Source organism: Canis lupus, chromosome 6 (assembly GCF_011100685.1).
Source record: "Canis lupus familiaris isolate Mischka breed German Shepherd chromosome 6, alternate assembly UU_Cfam_GSD_1.0, whole genome shotgun sequence".
Classification (NCBI taxonomy): Eukaryota; Metazoa; Chordata; class Mammalia; order Carnivora; family Canidae; genus Canis; species Canis lupus.
In genome coordinates this window covers 62,878,204-62,896,275 of record NC_049227.1, presented here as the reverse complement: position 1 = coordinate 62,896,275, position 18,072 = coordinate 62,878,204, and the positions used below count along the sequence as shown (strand labels likewise).

General features: G+C 36.3%; 1 protein-coding gene across 11 annotated transcripts in view; it reads right to left on the bottom strand.

Annotated features, from left to right (window-relative positions):
* The window catches only part of ZNHIT6 (zinc finger HIT-type containing 6), an 85,193-nt gene extending 67,321 nt beyond the window's left edge, over window positions 1-17,872 (bottom strand). For 8 of the 11 annotated variants that reach the window (XR_005361332.1, XR_005361329.1, XR_005361328.1 and 5 more), the window contains exons 1-5: window positions 16,969-17,618; window positions 15,757-15,822; window positions 15,566-15,672; window positions 15,400-15,485; window positions 5,648-5,751 (exon numbers count right to left, since the gene is read on the bottom strand). Coding sequence is in view for 4 of the 11 variants with exons in the window: in XM_038541494.1 (XP_038397422.1) it covers window positions 5,648-5,751; window positions 15,400-15,485; window positions 15,566-15,672; window positions 15,757-15,822; window positions 16,969-17,618 (1,013 nt within the window). In the remaining 7 variants the exon portion in view is untranslated. Of the gene's footprint in view, window positions 1-5,647; window positions 5,752-15,399; window positions 15,486-15,565; window positions 15,673-15,756; window positions 15,823-16,968 lie in introns of all 11 variants that reach the window. The other 3 variants (XM_038541497.1, XM_038541495.1, XM_038541493.1) reach the window with 3 other exon arrangements.
* Between the last annotated feature and the right edge of the window lie 200 nt (window positions 17,873-18,072).

The following is an 18,072-nucleotide window of genomic DNA, read 5'->3' as shown; positions in this document are numbered from 1 at the left end:
GTTATTTCATGATAATTCTACAGCTTAATTGTTTTTGTTTAATGGCTACCTAGAATTCCACCTTGCAAAGATACTATCAATTTAACTTGGTCCCATACTAATGAACACTTGAGGTTGTTGCCACTTTTTACACTACTAAAAAACAATGCTGGAATAGATATACTGTATCTCTGTAAACTGTATGAATACATTCATAGGCTAAATTACTTGAGTATGCATATATAACATTTTGAGAAATATTACCAAATTGCCTTCTAAAATGACCACTAATGTCCATTTTCTTTTTTAAAATTTTTTTTTTAATTATTTACTCATGAGAGAGAGAGAGAGAGAGAGAGGCAGAGACACAGGCAGAGGGAGAAGCAGGCTCCATGCAGGGAGCCCAATGTGGGACCCGATCTCAGGTCTCTAGGATCATGCTCTGTGCTGAAGGCAGCACTAAACCACTGAGCCACCCAGGCTGCCCCATTTAAAATTTTTTTATTTTATTTTTTATAAAGAAAGAACATGAGTGAAGGGGGGGAGGGGAGAAGAGAGAGAATCTTATGTAGGCTCCAGCCCAGCATGGAGCCCAACACACAGCTCAATCTCATGACCTTGAGATAGTGACCTGAGCCAAAATCAGGAGTCACACACTTAACTGAGCAAGCCACCAGGTGTCTCACTATTAAATGCATTTTTGACCTCACAAAAAAATGTGTTATACCCAACTTTGACTATAAAATGAAAATTACACTTCTTATTCTTAGAAAAATTTACACATCACACAGTTTTACATATGAGATTTACTCGATTCACACCCATACCAGTCAAAATCTCCTGCCATGAAGGATGCCTGGATTTATAATGGACCTATGTTTCTAAAGTAGCTATTGCACCTGCTGTATAACCTACTGATAGTTCTACAGAGGTAACTCAGGCACAGCATTAGTCACACTTCACATGAGAGTATTTATATATATAGATGTTTTTAAGCTTTGTATTTTGAAATAATTTCAGATTTCACAGAAAAGTTACAAAAACAGCATAAAGAATTCTTCACTCTATTAAAAAATTACCATTCGAACATTTAATTTTAAACAAGTTCAATTTGGGTTTTTGACTATATTTTAGCTCAAGCTGCTTAAAAAAGCAAATGACCAATTTAACACCAAGGCAGTTATAACAATCATCTTAGTACAAAGGACCGAAATCTCATGTGAAGTTAGAAAATCCCCAAATACCTGAAATTGAAAGTTTTTTCATTAAACCTTTGCCAGCAAAACCTGCCTGAGCCCGTTCACAATCATTATTTACCCATTTTAATGTACACATTTGCAGGTTTCACTGTAGACATAGTATTGTTTGATTATATAATGCTGCTCCAGACCTCCCAAAGGTGAATACAGTAAATTTACCAGATCTCCAAGGATTTCAGGTAAGAGAAGCAGACCCTGAATTGTCATTGTATATTATTTACTAAGTGCCAGGTACTACTATAGGTATAATTTCATTTAATCCTCTCAAATAGTAAATTTGATCTTGCCAAAGGTCACCTAGTATGTACTAAATGACAGAGGTAATATTCAAATTCAAATTTATCTGACTCAAAGCAGTAATCATTTTTGAAAGTAGGAAAAAAGTACTGAAAATGAGCCTTTTAGAAACAGAATAGTGGGGCATGGGAAGTGAAAATAATCGTTTGAAAAGATTTAGTATCCCTCTCTTCCCTCTTTTCAGCAATCATCTTAAATAACAACACATCTAATTACACTAAATCATAAAATAACACTTAAAATCATTAAAACCTAGTCATTTTTCATATGAATGGTTAAGAAAACATGAGTATCCTGAAGAAGGTACTTCTAAATTTTGTTCCCCGCAAGTACAGAACCTTATATATTTATCTTGCTACTTATATATACCATCTTTTAGCAATCAAAATTTTTGCAATCCTGATTTTACTATAAAATTCAAGAAGTATGTTTTCTGCATTAATCTAAATCAATGATTCTCAAATGGGGTGATTTTGTCTCTCCCTTCTGCCCCTACTCCAGGGAACATCTGATAATGTCTGGAGACATTTCTTGTTGCCATAAGAGAGATGGGTGGGTAGGGGTGTGTGTCTGCCTGTGTTACTAACATCTAGCGGGCAGAGGCAAGGGATGCTACTAAACATTCTAAAATGCTAATAACCCCCCCACAAAAAGAATTGTCTTGCTCAAAATGTCAAAAGGGCCAAGATGAGAAATCATGAACTAAATCACTGATGAAAATGCTGAACAAGAATGAACAAAATATTGGGACATACTAAAGACATTTCCAAGCTGATTATCAATATTCTCAATATTCAGTATGGCTTTCATCTAACTGAGAACTCACCTTAGTGCTTTATTAATCTAACATCTAAATACAGACATTTTAAATTCAGTTAGGAGCAAAACCATTTTCATTTAAAAGTAATAATGGGCAATTTAACAACAAACAAATGGAAAAAATTAGTTACGTAGAACTTTGAATTATTTTTTTCACTGAACTGACCCCTGAAATGCTCCTATGAATGAAAGATCTTACAGATTAGATTAAGTCAAACTTCACACTTTTAACTTTTAAGGTGTCACTCTGAAACATGTAGTCAAATATTACATACCTCAGTAGAAATTAAATAAAAAGCAAATTTTAAAAACTGTCATTTCAACCTTTCAAGTTACCACCTTTTTTTTTTTTTTAAATATTTTTTTTTTCAATTTTTATTTATTTATGATAGTCACAGAGAGAGAGAGAGAGAGGCAGAGACACAGGCCGAGGGAGAAGCAGGCTCCACGCACCGGGAGCCCGATGTGGGATTCGATCCCGGGTCTCCAGGATCGCGCCTTGGGCCAAAGGCAGGCGCCAAACTGCTGCGCCACCCAGGGATCCCACCACCTTTTTTTTATAGCATCATTTTTTTAAAGAAAAAACTCACTAATAGTGAGATGTTTAAACAGGTATTCTCATATACTACAAATGGAAATGAAAACTGGTTTAGTCCCAGTTTATTATTACACCTCACACTTTGCAGATGAGGAAACTGAGGCAAAAACAAGTTAGGTGGTTTAGCTTAGTATCACATAGCTAGGAAGAGGCTGATCATAAATTTGAACACAGGGATCCTGGCTCCAGTTTGTGCTCTTAAACTACTCCACCTTACTATCTCTATGTTGTAGAGAATTTTTTACAACTATTTAAAATGCATCAAAAATGACTGTAAGACCAAATTAAAGGATAAACAGGCTGGTGAAAAGATTCCCTATGTATGGGATAGAATAAGATGAGCTATAAACAGGCATATCTTACAAGAAAAAATTCAAGAGCTCATTCTTTCCAATAACGAGATACACAAAAGTTTAATTATATTCAATTAAAGTGCAAGTATAACTATAATAGGCACTCTCATACTTTTCTGATGAAGATATAATGTGGAACTTTTTCGTGGAGGACAATTTGTGGAGTTTTTCTGAAAATTTTAAATGCATGTAGTCTCTGATCCAGTAATTCTACATTCTAGAGACTGTACAGAAAGTCATGTAAGCACACAAAAAATTTTATGGAAGAATTATTTATTTATTTATTTTTAATTTTTAATTTTTTTGGAAGAATCATTTAATGTGATGTTTATTATGACATTATTTCTAATAATTAAAAACTAGAAATAAGCTAAATGTTCATGAATATGGGAATAATTAAAGAATAGCAGGCATAGCTAGAATATACTACTTCGAAATAAGGCAGATTTGCATTAACAAGAAAAAAGTTCCTGGTTGCAAAAAAGTATTCTTTTATTCATAAAAAATTAGAAACATATAACTTGAAAAAAAGTCATGTAACTTTGTATATACTCTTAGGTATTTAATATTATGTTTTATTTTACTAATGGAAAAAAGAAGAAAACATCATTAGAAGCAAACATGAAGGGCAGCCCAGGGTGGCTCAGCGGTTTAGCACGGCCTTCGGCCCAGGAGTCTTGGGATCAAGTCCCATGTCAGGCTCCCTGCATGGAGCCTGCTTCTCCCTCTGCCTGTGTCTGCCCCTCCTCCCTCTCATGAATAAATAAATAAAATCTTTAAAAAAAAAAAAAAAAAGAAGCAAACATGCAGTGTTATCAGTGGTCATCTCTATATAATGGAATTACAGGTGCTATTTTTTCCTTTAAATTTTTTTATGATGAGGATATATTATTTTCACAGTTGCTATATACACTGATTTCTTCCTAACTCCAGTTAGTGGTTAGGTAAACTATTATATTAAAGGTCACAATTCTATACAATACTATTATTAGCTCCATTTTATGGATGTGAAAATAGCTAAGAAATGGACTCTAAAGCCTATTATGAACTATGTTGCTAATCTCCTCATGTGAAAACACTAAAAAATTATTAAAAAACCCAACTCCAAATAACTCTAAATTCATAAGCAAAAGGCATAATGCAAAGAGTCCAATTTGCTACTTCAGAGATCTCAGTGTTCCAAAATAACCAAGTATAAATTTGGGTTCTAAACCCAAGAAATATACTGTTTATTTTTGGAAAAAAAACCTTCCCATATACATTCATCTACCTAGAGACCCCAAAATTTTACATTTGAGGGTGTATACTTTCTAACACTAACAACTAAGCTTTGATGACAATCAATGTGAATGGTTTCCTTCATAACACAGGAATATATTTTATATTTGAGAAGACATAAACCATTATCTTAAATGTCAAATACATTATGTCTATTTTTAAATCTGTCAGTTTCAAAATGCACAATGGAATCATCTCATATATGATAAATGAAAAATTTTACTTTATTTCTGGAAGCTACCCAGGAAAAAGGAAAACCACTTTTACAAATATTTGTCATGAAACATAAAACAAATGGATAACACCACCTTCTAATATAACATTTTCTGAAAAGGTGGAAAGTTTATTAGAATAATAATTCTGATGGTTCTGCCTTTTCAGTTTATGAAATGATAAAAGTATCTTAGTTATCTACTACAACCCTTACATCCTATAGATGAGGCCCAGAGAAAGTCATCTGCTCAAGGCCTTGCAGTTACTAAAGGTTGAAGGATAACTCAGGATTTTTTACTCTAAATCAACAATCCTGACATTTGAAAAGTATCATCTAATCATTTAGTAGGCTACTTACAGTATTTTGGGATCCTGTTCTCTTCGGTATTAATGGAACCTTTCAGACCTAGCACTCACAGAAAGGAGCAGACTAATCTTTATTATCTGTACTCACAGATTTACTACAGAGTAAATGTTTTCTAAGCTTCCCTCTTTCTCAACACTGGTTTTCAAGTGAAATCTTATTGGAACCCCAAAGAAATTATTACAAAAGCCAAACTGCTCCAGTCAAAGCTGTAAGCTTTGAAATACTTCCATGGTTTCTTAGGTCTCAGATATACACATATATACACACTTACCAAATAAGCTGAAAATTTTATTAGTCACATGACATAAAATTGGTATAAGTTTCTAAATGCTTATTTTCAATTTGTGCAATTATCATAGACCAATAACAAAAAGTTCACAAACTATACTGTGGGTAACAATGCTTTATAGCAAACCAAACCTTAAAAGATGTTCTTGATCAAATCAGAATACCCAATATACTAAGAATGAAGTTAGAAACTTACTTCTTATCAAAAAATGTTGAATTTTCTTTCCTCTTGGTGAATCCATTAGGTAGAAGTTTTAAGTTAATACCTTGTTTTCTGGCACGATTTTTCATAAAGTACATCTAACAACCAAAAATAAGACAAATTAATTTTAAAATGGCTTACATTTCAGAAGTGAGTAAAACAATATTTGGAAATATAATAGTTAAGATTTATTGAGTACCTACATTTCACAAACTGTACTAAACAGCAACATTTCTCCTAATCCTCACAATATTATCAGATAGATACTATTACTACACCCAATATAAGAATGAAAGTTAATGAGATGCCAACATTATGCAGCTATTTCTGAGACACAGCCTGTATTCAAACTCAGGTATGTCTAATTCTATAGCCTGTCTTTTTAGCCATATGCTCTAAGCCAAGGGAGGATTTAATGGGATTTTTAAAAATATAGGACACTTGGCAATTCATAGGGGATACCTGTACAGTTCCTTTCCTTTTACTAAAGAGTTTATGCCATACTTAGCTGTATAAATGCCTGCTTTAATTACAAGATAGGTAGTTCACTCAGGGGAGGAACCGGCATTACTTAGTACAAGGCCCAAATTAGAGTAGCCATTGTTGCAGACTATACAAAATGGGCTATGTGAATAATCTGATCTGTTTCTCCACTGACCATCTATCTGGGTTGGTTGAGATAAACTAGTCAACTCCAGACAGTAGTGAAGCAAGTAATATCATCAAGACTTCTCTGATCACTGAAATAGCAAAGTATAAATGCAAGGTTTTGGTTAAGTGAATGAGAGTCTAGAATTTGCAATGCAAAGAGTCAGACAATTATATCATAAGCCAAAGGAAAGGATGAGTACGTTATCACTTGTTAAGAAGGGAAATAATTTAAGAAATTACAACCAATTTTATAACTTACGGGATTTTAGTTTTAGTAATAGCAATGATTATAAGGACCAACCCTCCCACTGAAAACATCTAACAATGCCAGGTAGTAGGGGAAAAACATATATGTAATAAAATATATGTAAACATCACCTTAAAAGCATTGAAGAGCTGGGAAGAAAAAAAAAAAAAAAACAGGAAAATAGAGGCCAATCTTTAATGAGAAGTGAAAATTCGGAAAGGTAAGCAAAGCAATGAAGCCACTTTTGCAAATTCTGGCAAATATAGGCTTTCCCTTTCAACAGCCATCTCAGCAACAAGGTCAGACTTAAGACCCCTAGAAACCCCTCCTCAAATGAATCTCAGTCACAGAATATGCCTAATAATAATAAGATAAGGGTGAATCAGAGATAAACCCTGCCCCCAGAGCATGTGAGGAAATTTATATTGGAATGACTGTAACAGAGGGGAAAAGGGAAAAACAATTCATTAGAAGCTGTGGCCATGGGTAGCCCAGGTGGCTCAGTGGTTTAAACGTGCCCACCTTCAGTCCAGGGCGTGATCCCCGAAACCCAGGATCAAGCCCCATGTTGGGTTCCCTGCATGGAGCCTGCTTCTCCCTCTGCCTGTGTCTCTGCCTCTCTCTCTCTCTCTCTCTCTCTGTGTCTCTATGAATAAATATAAATATATATATATAAAAGAAGCTGTGGCCATGGGCCAGTTCTTGCTGAGATTTAATATGATTTGCCTTGCTTGTACAGTCAAGGGAATCTTAAACTTTCAAGTTGGTTTAAGATAAGTCCAGATTGCAATATTCCCTGGCAGAGTAAAAGAAGGCCTGCATCCCACTCTTCAAAAAGTTCTCACAAATAATTTAAGAAAAAAAGTAGTACTCAATAAAACATAAAAAAGCTTAAATAATACAAGAAAACAAATGCCAGTGAACAGGAATCAAAAGAGAAAAAAGAGGTAGCTGAGAATTCCCCATATATTCAAACACTAAAATGATCATACACAGGACAACTCTGCAAAATTTGAAAACCTAACAGCTTGAAAATATTTACAGTGAACAGAAACTATAAAAACTGACTCAGTAAATTTTTCAAAGAACTAAATAAAACCAGGACATTTCCAGAACACATTACAGAGACAAAAAAGATTAAAAAAAAAAATCAGAGACGTTAAAGGATAGGTAAGATATGGGGAGAAGACTTAACTCAGAGTTAACAGTAGTTTTAGAAGAGAGAAGAAGTAAGGCAGGGGAATCTTTTAATAGAAATGGGCTGAAAATTTCCAAGAACTGATGGAAGATATGCCAGAGTCAACAAATCTGACAATTTTCAAGTTACGATGAATAAAAAGAAATTTGCATCTTCGTAGTATAGCACAAATACAGAACACCAAAGATTAAAAAAAAATGCAAAAATAGCAAAAAAAATGCAGCCAGATTAAAAATGATTTCAAAGCCAACTGTTGCAGATGACTGCAACAACAATGGAAACTGTAAGACGCTGAAACTCAAATTCTAAACCCAGAATTACATTGAGAAAAATCATTTCAGAGTGAAGAATGGCAAATAAATAGAAAAGAACAAAAACAAAAAACAAAGAGACGGTGGCAACCAGCAAATCTTTTCTAAAGGAAATTGTAAAGGATGTGCTTGAAGCAGGAGAAAAGTAATCTCTCAATTGTAAGATTTAAGATGGTAATGGAATTAGAGCAAAGAAAGTAGAGCCTCGGTGTCCATCAAAAGATGAATGGATAAAGATGCGGTTTATGTATACAATGGAATATTACTCAGCCATTAGAAATGACAAATACCCACCATTTGCTTCAACGTGGATGGAACTGGAGGGTATTATGCTGAGTGAAGTAAGTCAATCGGAGAAGGACAAACATTATATGTTCTCATTCATTTGGGGAATATAAATAATAGTGAAAGGGAATATAAGGGAAGGGAGAAGAAATGTGTGGGAAATATCAGAAAGGGAGACAGAACATAAAGACTCCTAACTCTGGGAAACGAACTAGGGGTGGTGGGGGGGGGGGGAGGGTGAATGGGTGACGGGCACTGAGGGGGGCACTTGACGGGATGAGCACTGGGTGTTATTCTGTATGTTGGCAAATTGAGCACCAATAAAAAATAATTAAAAAAAAAAAAAAAGAAAGTAGAAATATAAACTCAAAGGGCACCTGGGTGGCTCAGCTGGTTGTGTCTGACTTTGGCTCATGATTTTGGGGTCTTGGATCTAGCCTGGTGCTGGGCTCCACACTCAAAAGGGAGTCTGCTTTTGCCTCTCCCTCTTTCCCTGCTCTTCCCCCTGCTTGTGCACACACACTTTCTCTCAAATAAATAAGTAAAATCTTAAAAAAAAAAAAAAAAAAAAAGATAAATTCAAAGAGTGACTGAAAAAAAAACAATAATTACTGTATGGAGATTTTTTTTAAAAGCCAATTTAAAGAACTGAAAACAATAATCGGTATAGGGTTAAATGGAATTTAAGGTAACTGCTGGTAAACTGTTATCTCCCTGCCACTTATCTTTATAAATAAATTCTTTTGGAATGTAGCCCCACCCATTTTTGTTTATATATTGTTTATGACTGCTTTCTTGATACAACAGCAGAGTTGAATAGTTGTGACAGAAACCATATGGTCTGGAAAAAATACTATTTGACCCTTTACAGAAAAAGTTTGCCAACTCCTGTTCTAAGGTTGTTTGCATTGTCTAGGCACAAAGTTCAGGTGGTACTTAACTTTAAATAATGGTAAATTAAGCATGCATGTTGTATTATCTAGCTTAGCCAATGAAAGGATAGAAAAAGGGTGTATAACTTATAAACGATAAAGAGAAAAATTCAAATGATTAAAAAAAAAAAAAAAAAACAGCCCAAAGGCAAGAAGAAAAAAATTGGGACGAATAGCAAAAATGATGTGACAATTTAAAGTCAAACGTACAGGTAATTTTATAAAATATAAATGAACTTAATGATTTAGTTAAAAGTTACAGATTGTAAGATGGAAGAAAAACTGAAAGCCAGCTATCTACAACATAAGGATACAGAAAGGCCTTAAATAAGTAAAAAACAGACCATGCAAATAATTGATACAGCTTTATTATTATTAGTCAAAGTACACAAAAAGCCAGAGACAAGGAGGGTCAGCTCATAATGGCAAAGGTTAAATACACCAACGAGAAGTATTTCCTGAGGTATGCATTTAATAATTTAGCCTTAAAACATATAAAGCAAAACAAACTCCCACAAGGGAAACAAACAGGTCTGTTTGATTTTATCTACTGGGGAATGTTAACATACTTCTCTTTGAAACTTATAGAAGAAATACACGCAAACAGTAACATTATAAACAATTTAAACAACATAGTTAATAAACCTGACCTAAAAAGGGTATACAGAGTACTATATTCAGCAACTGCAGAATATTCTTATTTTCAAGCAGAGACCATTACAAAACTTGACCATATATACTGGGCCACAAATACAAGTACTGATGTATTTTAGAGGAATGAACTTAAGAGTATGTTCTCTGACCACACTGCAATTAAACTAAACTAAAAAAGAAAGATACAACAAAAGTCAAGGGGATAGGATACAATAACAAATTAGAAAAAACACATAACAGCAACTAATCTAGGGGAAAAAAAGCACAAATAACCAATATCACAAATATCACAAATAAAATCACTACAACTCCCAGAGAGATCTAAAGAAGAGGTTTATGTAGAACTTTATGCCAATAAATTTAAAAATTTAGGTCCAATGGACAAACTCTTAGAAAAATGTAATCTAGAAATAGTAACTCAAGAAGACACAGAAAACCTGCAGAATCCCACAAAAAGTAAAGACTATACCTTAGTAGCCCAAATTCTAAGCCCATACTAGTTTCTTTCTTTTTTTTTTTTTTTTTTTTTAAAGATTTTATTTTATTTATTCATGAGAGATGAGAGACAGAGACACAGGCAGAGGAGGAAGCAGGCTCCATGCATGGAGCCCGATGTGGGACTTGATCCCGGGACTCCAGCATCATGCCCTGGGCCAAAGGCAGGTGCTAAACCGCTGAGCCACCAGGGATCCCCCCATACTAGTTTCTTAACAACTTGGGAGTTAGGTAAAACTTTTACCAAGGAGGAAGTAATTCCAACATTAGTGAGTTAGGTAAAATTTTTACCTAACTCTTAAGGAGGAAGTAATTCCAACATTAGTGAATGCATCCAAGAATAAAATGGGAACATTCCCAAATAATTTTATGAAACTAGAGTCATAATGATATGGAAAACTGAGAAAAAAAAAGAATTAAAAAAAAAAAGGAAAACTGAGAATACTAAAAATGAAAATTAAAGGTTAATCTCACTCATAGAGAGAAATACAAAATGAATGCATGGAGAAGGTGGACACACACATATAATTCAAATGAATTCCACAGAGTAGAAAAAGCATGATATGATAATAACACACATGCAAGTTAAGCTTAAATTAGAAAACCAATTAAAAAGATTTTTCATACTAGAAAATTATAGATTAAAAGAACAAAAATGAAAAATCAAATACAGAAAAAGCATTTAATAAAATATAACCACCATTCATGATAAAATCTGAGAGCAAACTAGGACTAGAATTTTCATAATCTAGGTATCAAATTAAATCTTAAAGAAATTTAAGAGCAAACATCATGGTGCAGTCTTGGAAGTTTTTCTTCCATGACCAGAGTTATAAAACAAAGATGTACAGATGAGTTAATGTAGCAGGCCTGAGACTGTTATCTTTGGGTGGTTTTGATTGCAAAGTTGTCTCTTGGCAAGTGCCTGGAAATTTGAATAACTGGTAAATGGTTTCCTAAACTGACTTTTCCTAAAACAGTTAAGTGTGGTCCACTGTGCCTGAATTGTTTGTATAAACCATATGGTTTTATTTGCTTTCCTTCTGGGAGTCTGGAATTTGGCACTTGCTGGACAGAGGGTGCTTCTGTGATCAGTCCCCCAAAAAAACCCTGGGTAGTGAATTTTTAACGAGCTTGTCTAGCAGACAATACTTCACATTTGTTATCGCAGGAGGAATTAACTGCATACTGTGTAACTCCAAATGGAGAGGATTTGTGGAAGCTTGCAACTGGATTCCTATAGGCTATGCTCCTTTTCTTTTTGCTAATTTTGCTCTGTATTCTTTCACTAATAAATTTTAGCCATGAGTACAACTGGATATTGAGTCATGTGACTCCATCAAGCAAATGAGAGCTAGGGGAGGACTTGAGACTTACAACATAAATATCTACTATCATCAATGGTACTAACCCTGGATGGTAAGTCCTAACTATTCCAATAAGAAAAAAAGAATAAGGATAGAAAGATAAAAACAAATTGTGACAAATTGTTAATAGAGAAAATCTCAAGGAATCTATAGATAAAGCACAGGTGTAGATTTTAATTCTGTAAAATGCAGAATTAGAATACCATAAAATAAATAACAAAAATCTCATTACTAAATAACAGCAAAAACATTAAAAAAAGAAAAGCTATTTAAAAAAAGCATGAAAAAATAAAGTGCCTAGGAATAAATCTAACAAAAAATGTATATGATCTCTGCTGAGAAAATTATAGAGATACCAAAGATAGTAAATAAATGCAGAGATTTCAAGATTTAAGCTGTAAAGAAGTCCAATCACCTAATTTACTCTATAAAATAAATGCAACCCCAATTAAAATTCCCAGGTGGGGAAACGGGATTGTAGAATCAACAGGCTGATTCCTCATATTTGTATAGAATTACAAAGAGCCATATCCACACTAGAATATAGCCATACTCCAGAAAATGAACAAAGTCAGAGGAATTAGTCTAGGAGACAGTGAGTTGCAGTATAAAAAACTACAATAGAGAGTGTTTAGTATTGGTGTGGATAGACAAGTAGACCAACAGAATAGAATAGAAACTGACCCAAGAATATATGGATGCCTGATATATTACAAAGGCAGTCCTGTAGAGCAGTAAAGAAAGGATGAACTTTGGAGCTAAGAAAGTGCATCCATTGATTAAAATTAAATGGGATCTCTGCTTCATTTGATATACAAAAATTAATCTCAGGTAGTTTACAGATATAAATGTGAGATGCAACACTATAAAGCTTTTAGAAAATAATTATGAGAGAATAGCTTCATAACTTCAAAGTAGGAAAGAATTTTTTTATAAACATATAAACTACTGATTATAATGGAAACATATGATAAATTTGACTACATTAAAATTAAGAACATCTATTCATTAAAGACACTACAGAGAGTGAAAAACAAGCCACAGAATGGAAGAAGCTATTTATAACACAATCAACTACCAACAGGCATTTAAGAAATATAAGAATTCCTACAAACCAGTAAGAAAAAGGAAGTTGACCAGTAAAAAGATGAGCAGGAGACAAACTTTCTATAAAATGAAATCCAAATGGCCAATAAAATATTTGAAAGATGTTCAATCTTATTAGAAATCAGAGAACTGCAAATTAAAAACCCCAATATAACTACAAAGCCATCAAACGGACAAAAATTTTTATTTTTTAAGATTTTATTTATTTATTCATGAGAGACAGAGAGAGAGAGAGAAAGGCAGAGACACAGGCAGAGGGAGAAGCAGGCTCCATGCAGGGAGCCTGATGAGGGACTCGATCCCGGGTCTCCAGGATCACGTCCTGGGCGGAAGGCAGCGCTAAACTGATGAATCATCCGGGGATCCCCCCAAACTGATAAAAATTTTAAAACTCTGACCAAATCAAGTTTGGAGAAGATGTGACAACAGGTACACACAATATTGGGAATCTAAACTAGTGTGACTACTTCAGAAAATATTTTGGTTATATCTAGTAAAGTTGAAGATGTGCATATCCCACAACAGAGTAATTCCATTGCTAGGTATAAATACTAGAAAAAACATGTGTGGACAAAAACCACAATTCATAAACAAAAGTACTCACTGCAATACTTTAAGGTTTTGTTGTTGTTATTACAGAAAACTCGAGTCCATGAACCAAAGAATGGATAAATAAATGACACGGGTCCTAAACTAGAAACCATTCAGAAGAATGATCAGGGAATGGCACAAGGCAGAAATTTTTGAGAAGATGATAATGTTCTTTTTCCGAACCTAAGTGGTAGTTACATGGATTGGTTCACTTTATGATTATTCATTAAACAATGTTCTTTATATTTTATGCTTTTTTAATATGCATGAAATACTTCATGATAAAAACAAAAAAATTAAAAATTTATCTTTTAAGCAGAATTGTAATTATGCTTAGTTATCCTTAATTAAGTTTCAGAAAAACATGCATGGTAATCTTTCTTTCAGATATGTGAAATGTCAAGTTGGTACCAGTAATAACAATAAAATAAGGTGTTAAAATTAAGTGCTAAAATTCTGCAACTCCAATGCTAAAATGGTCTTTGAAAAAGGCACATAATTTCATGACATGATTTAAAACACTCTTAAAGAATTTCTAGAATAGCAGTTGCAAAATATTTCCAATATGTTAAGTTTTAATTTTGCATACTGTTTACGGAATGCAAAAGGGATGAAAGAGTATGAAAATTAAGTGTATTAAATAAGTGGGAAATATCAGAAAGGGAGACAGAACATGAAAGACTCCTAACTCTGGGAAACGAACTAGGGGTGGTGGAAGGGGAGGTGGGCGGGGGTTGGGGGTGACTGGGTGGCGGGCACTGAGGGGGGGGCACTTGACGGGATGAGCACTGGGTGTTATTCTGTATGTTTGCAAATTGAATGCCAATAAAAAATAAATTTATTAAAAATAATAACAATAAATAAATAAGTAAGTAAGTAAGTAAATAAAATAGCCAGGACGCCCAGGTGGCCCAGCGGTTTAGTGCCTGCCTTCGGCCCAGGGCATGATCCTGGAGTCCTGGGATCAAATCCCACATTGGGCTCCCTGCATGGAGCCTGCTTCTCCCTCTGCCTGTGTCTCTGCCTCTCTCTCTCTCTCTCTCTGTGTGTGTGTTTCTGTCTCTCATGAATAAATAAATTAAAAATTCTAAATAAATAAATAAATAAAATAGCAAGTCCTGTTAGTTCTTCCTTCAAAATTAGAATCCAAACACTTTCCAATAATTTAACAGCATTATCCAAGCCACCATCATTTTTCACCTGAACCACAGCAAAAGCTTTTTAACTATCCTCCCTTTCAATCTTCCACTCTTGCTCACTAAAGCTCATTTTTCAGACAGCAGCAAGAGTGATCTTTCAAAAAGCAAATGTGCTCAAAACCCTCTCATGGCTTCCATTTTCACTCAGAATACGTTAGGAGTCCTCACCAGTTTCTCTAACCTCATGTTGAATATTCTTCTCTTTACGCAATTATGCTTCAGTCACCATGTCCCCATTTTAATCCTCAAACACACCAACCTTACTCTTAACACAGTCTTTACTTCTGTTTTTGTCACTACCTAGAACAGTCTTCCTCCAAAGGTTCACATGGCTGCCTCTCATTCAGATCATTGCTTAAATGTCATCTCTCAGAGAAACTTCTCCTGACTACTGTATTGAAGATACTCATAATCTCCTCCCAAAAAACACCATTTTAATTTTCTTTAATCTCCTGTGCTTGCTTTATTTCCCACATGCACTAAACTCTATCTGAAATTATCTTTGTTCCTCTACTCATCTCCTGTCTTTCCCCACACAATACAGGCTCCATGAGAAGAAATTTGTTTTGGTCACTGATGTACCCTAGTAACTGGAATAGCTCTGGATCACAGTAGCTGCTCACCACATATTCGGTGAAAAAAAAAAAAAAATGAATCTAACTGATAAAAAGAATTTTAACTGGAAGTGATGGAAAAAATAAATACTTACGTGTTTATTGCTTATTGGTCTTTTTAAAAAAGCATCTCTAGAAATGTGGTCTGCTGTTCTTGCCACATCTTCCAAAAACCGATAATCTAAAAATTTCAAAATAGAAAAATAAATGACATATTCCAGTGGCCAGGAAGATCAATCCGCTATCCCTAAGATGACTTACCACTTAGGAGATTCATTTCAGTAAACTGTTGTATGGAAACATATGCAGTCTTATCTCGAACTCCATTACATGTCAGTTCTGCTTTGTGTTTCTTCACACAGGGCAAACTGAAGAGACAAAGAGGAGGTACTTTTATACTGAGGTACGATGGGTACAGACATGGGTAGTAAGGTAGGAAATTACATATATACCTGCAGGAATATCGCATACAACGTGGACATTTGTACTTGGCTTCTTCTGTACCACAAGTTTCACACCTACAAAAGCCCACAAGGAAATAAATTATCAAATATTAATTCTACTCTTTTATCTATAATCTTTAACGCTGAGTCAATTACTCATCACCAACAATTTAAAGACATGTAGTCAGTGAAGAAGGTATATGCAAGTAACTCTGATAAAATACTTGATAGTTGTCAAACATCCTTAGAAAATTCTGCTCTAGGAAACTGTCTCCAAACGACATTTACAATATTGTTAGTACTACATAATCCAAGAAAACATGTAATAAGTTTTAAATCTCGCTTTTGACTTCTTTTGCTATTGCGATCACAGAATGAGATTGCTCACTACTATTTTAACTTGTGATTCCTGGCAGTCCGTTAATGATTGTGTTTGTACGTGTGCACACGTGCGCACATAACCAGAGGTCCAATCCGTGAATTCAAATACCTTAAAGGCACACACACCACAAAAAAGTAGGAGACCAGGTTAAATACATAGTATCAGCGGCCTCTCTTCTCATCTCCACACCCAACCTGAAATGAGCACTAAAATAATCTGGAAGTTCTCTTACCCATCATCTGTCTCCAATTGCTCTTCTAGGAGCTTAGGACTGACAACCAAACTACAGCCATTTCTTTTTGGCCCAGTCTGTTCTAGACAGGAAGAGTCCCAAGAATGTGACCACTCTTCTATTTCCTATGCTGTCACATGATCACAAAGTAAAGGAGATTAACTATAAAGCAATGAACATTCACAGTATCCACAGAGGAAGTAGACAGCTGGGGGAGTTCAAGTGCATTTCTGATTTTAACGATCCACGGTATCCCTGTTAGTTTAGCAGACTTTCTTTATGCCTATCCTCTTTTAAAGAATATTGAGTCAAGAGCATATTAAGTCAAACCAGAATCTGGTCCAAGAGTTTTCTAGTCCCCAGAATTTTCTGACTTGGCCATTGTGCACTGGCCACTTACCGCCTGACGTATTTTCACTGAATGTGTTGTTCTCTGACAAAACCCTTCCCCTCCCCCCCCCCACCTCCACCACCAACACGTTGGCTCCAGAGACCCAAGATGGCATTTATTGTTCATTATTTGACACCCGGCTGCTCGATTTCCTTCATCCCAGACAACAGAGGACTCCACACCTCTATTTTCCCAATGAATCTCTCCCTGTCCTACCTGGACATGGCCAGTTTCCGTTTGAAACCCGCTGGGGGATTTACCCGAGGCTCCTCTTTCACCTTCGCATCATCCATCACTTCTTCCTTTGGGAGATACTTCTCTTCCTTTACATTCACTTCATCCATCATTTCCTCCTTTTTTATGTTCTGAGTAACAAAGGCTTCCTCTTTTATCTCCAAATTACCTTTCTTCTCTTCCTTCACATCTAGCCAGTCCATCATCTCTTCCTTCACCTTCACTTTCTCTTCTTTTACCTCTGCCTCACTCCCCTTCTCTTCTTTCACCTCAAAACTCCCATCCATCTCCTGCTTCACCTCCGATACGCCTGGTTTCTCCTCCTTCACCTCAGGCGCGTCCTCCGCCTCCTGCTTTACCCACCGGCCTTCTTCCATTTCCGACCAATCCAGAACTTCTTGCTTCACAACCGTTAGGTCCACTCGCATCTCCTCGGCCTTCTGGCCACTCCTTTCCCCGTCCTCCGCCTTCTCCACTCCTGCCAGTCCGTTCCCCGCTCCCACGCTGCCAACTTCCGTCACTGCGGTGCCCCCGACTCTCTCCCGGTCGGACGCCAGCCTCAGCCGCGCCCCCTCAGCTCCACTCTGCAGACCTCCTCCCAAAGTCCCCTCATCTTCAACAGCAATATCCATCAGCCCACGACCCCCCGGTCTCCGCGGCCACTCTGTCCTTCAGTGTGGCTTGTCCACGCCAAAAGGAACGAATTCCGGGCCCGAACACCGACGGTCACCCACGTGCGGCGCCGAAAATCGCCAAGCTGCGAACGCCGGCCTGCCGCTCTCGTTCCAAGTAGTCGTAGAGCAACGCTGCCGCGCCTCGCCACTTTACGACTCGGAGAGCCCTTTACGGCCCTGCAGCAGTCGGGCCCAGAGGCTCCGAGAGAATCGGCGTGAGGCCACGCCCACTGAGAGCCACTTCCGGGGCGGGGCTTCGCTCTACCCATCCCCCGGGGGGGCGGTGTCCGCCCGCTTTCCCCGCCCCCAACCCGTGCGCGGCCACGCTCCTCGGTAGAGAGGGAGGGAGGGGCGGGCAGCAGGGCTCTGACCGCGCGGGCCTCGGAGGACCTCGCCAGGTCTCTAGGCACCG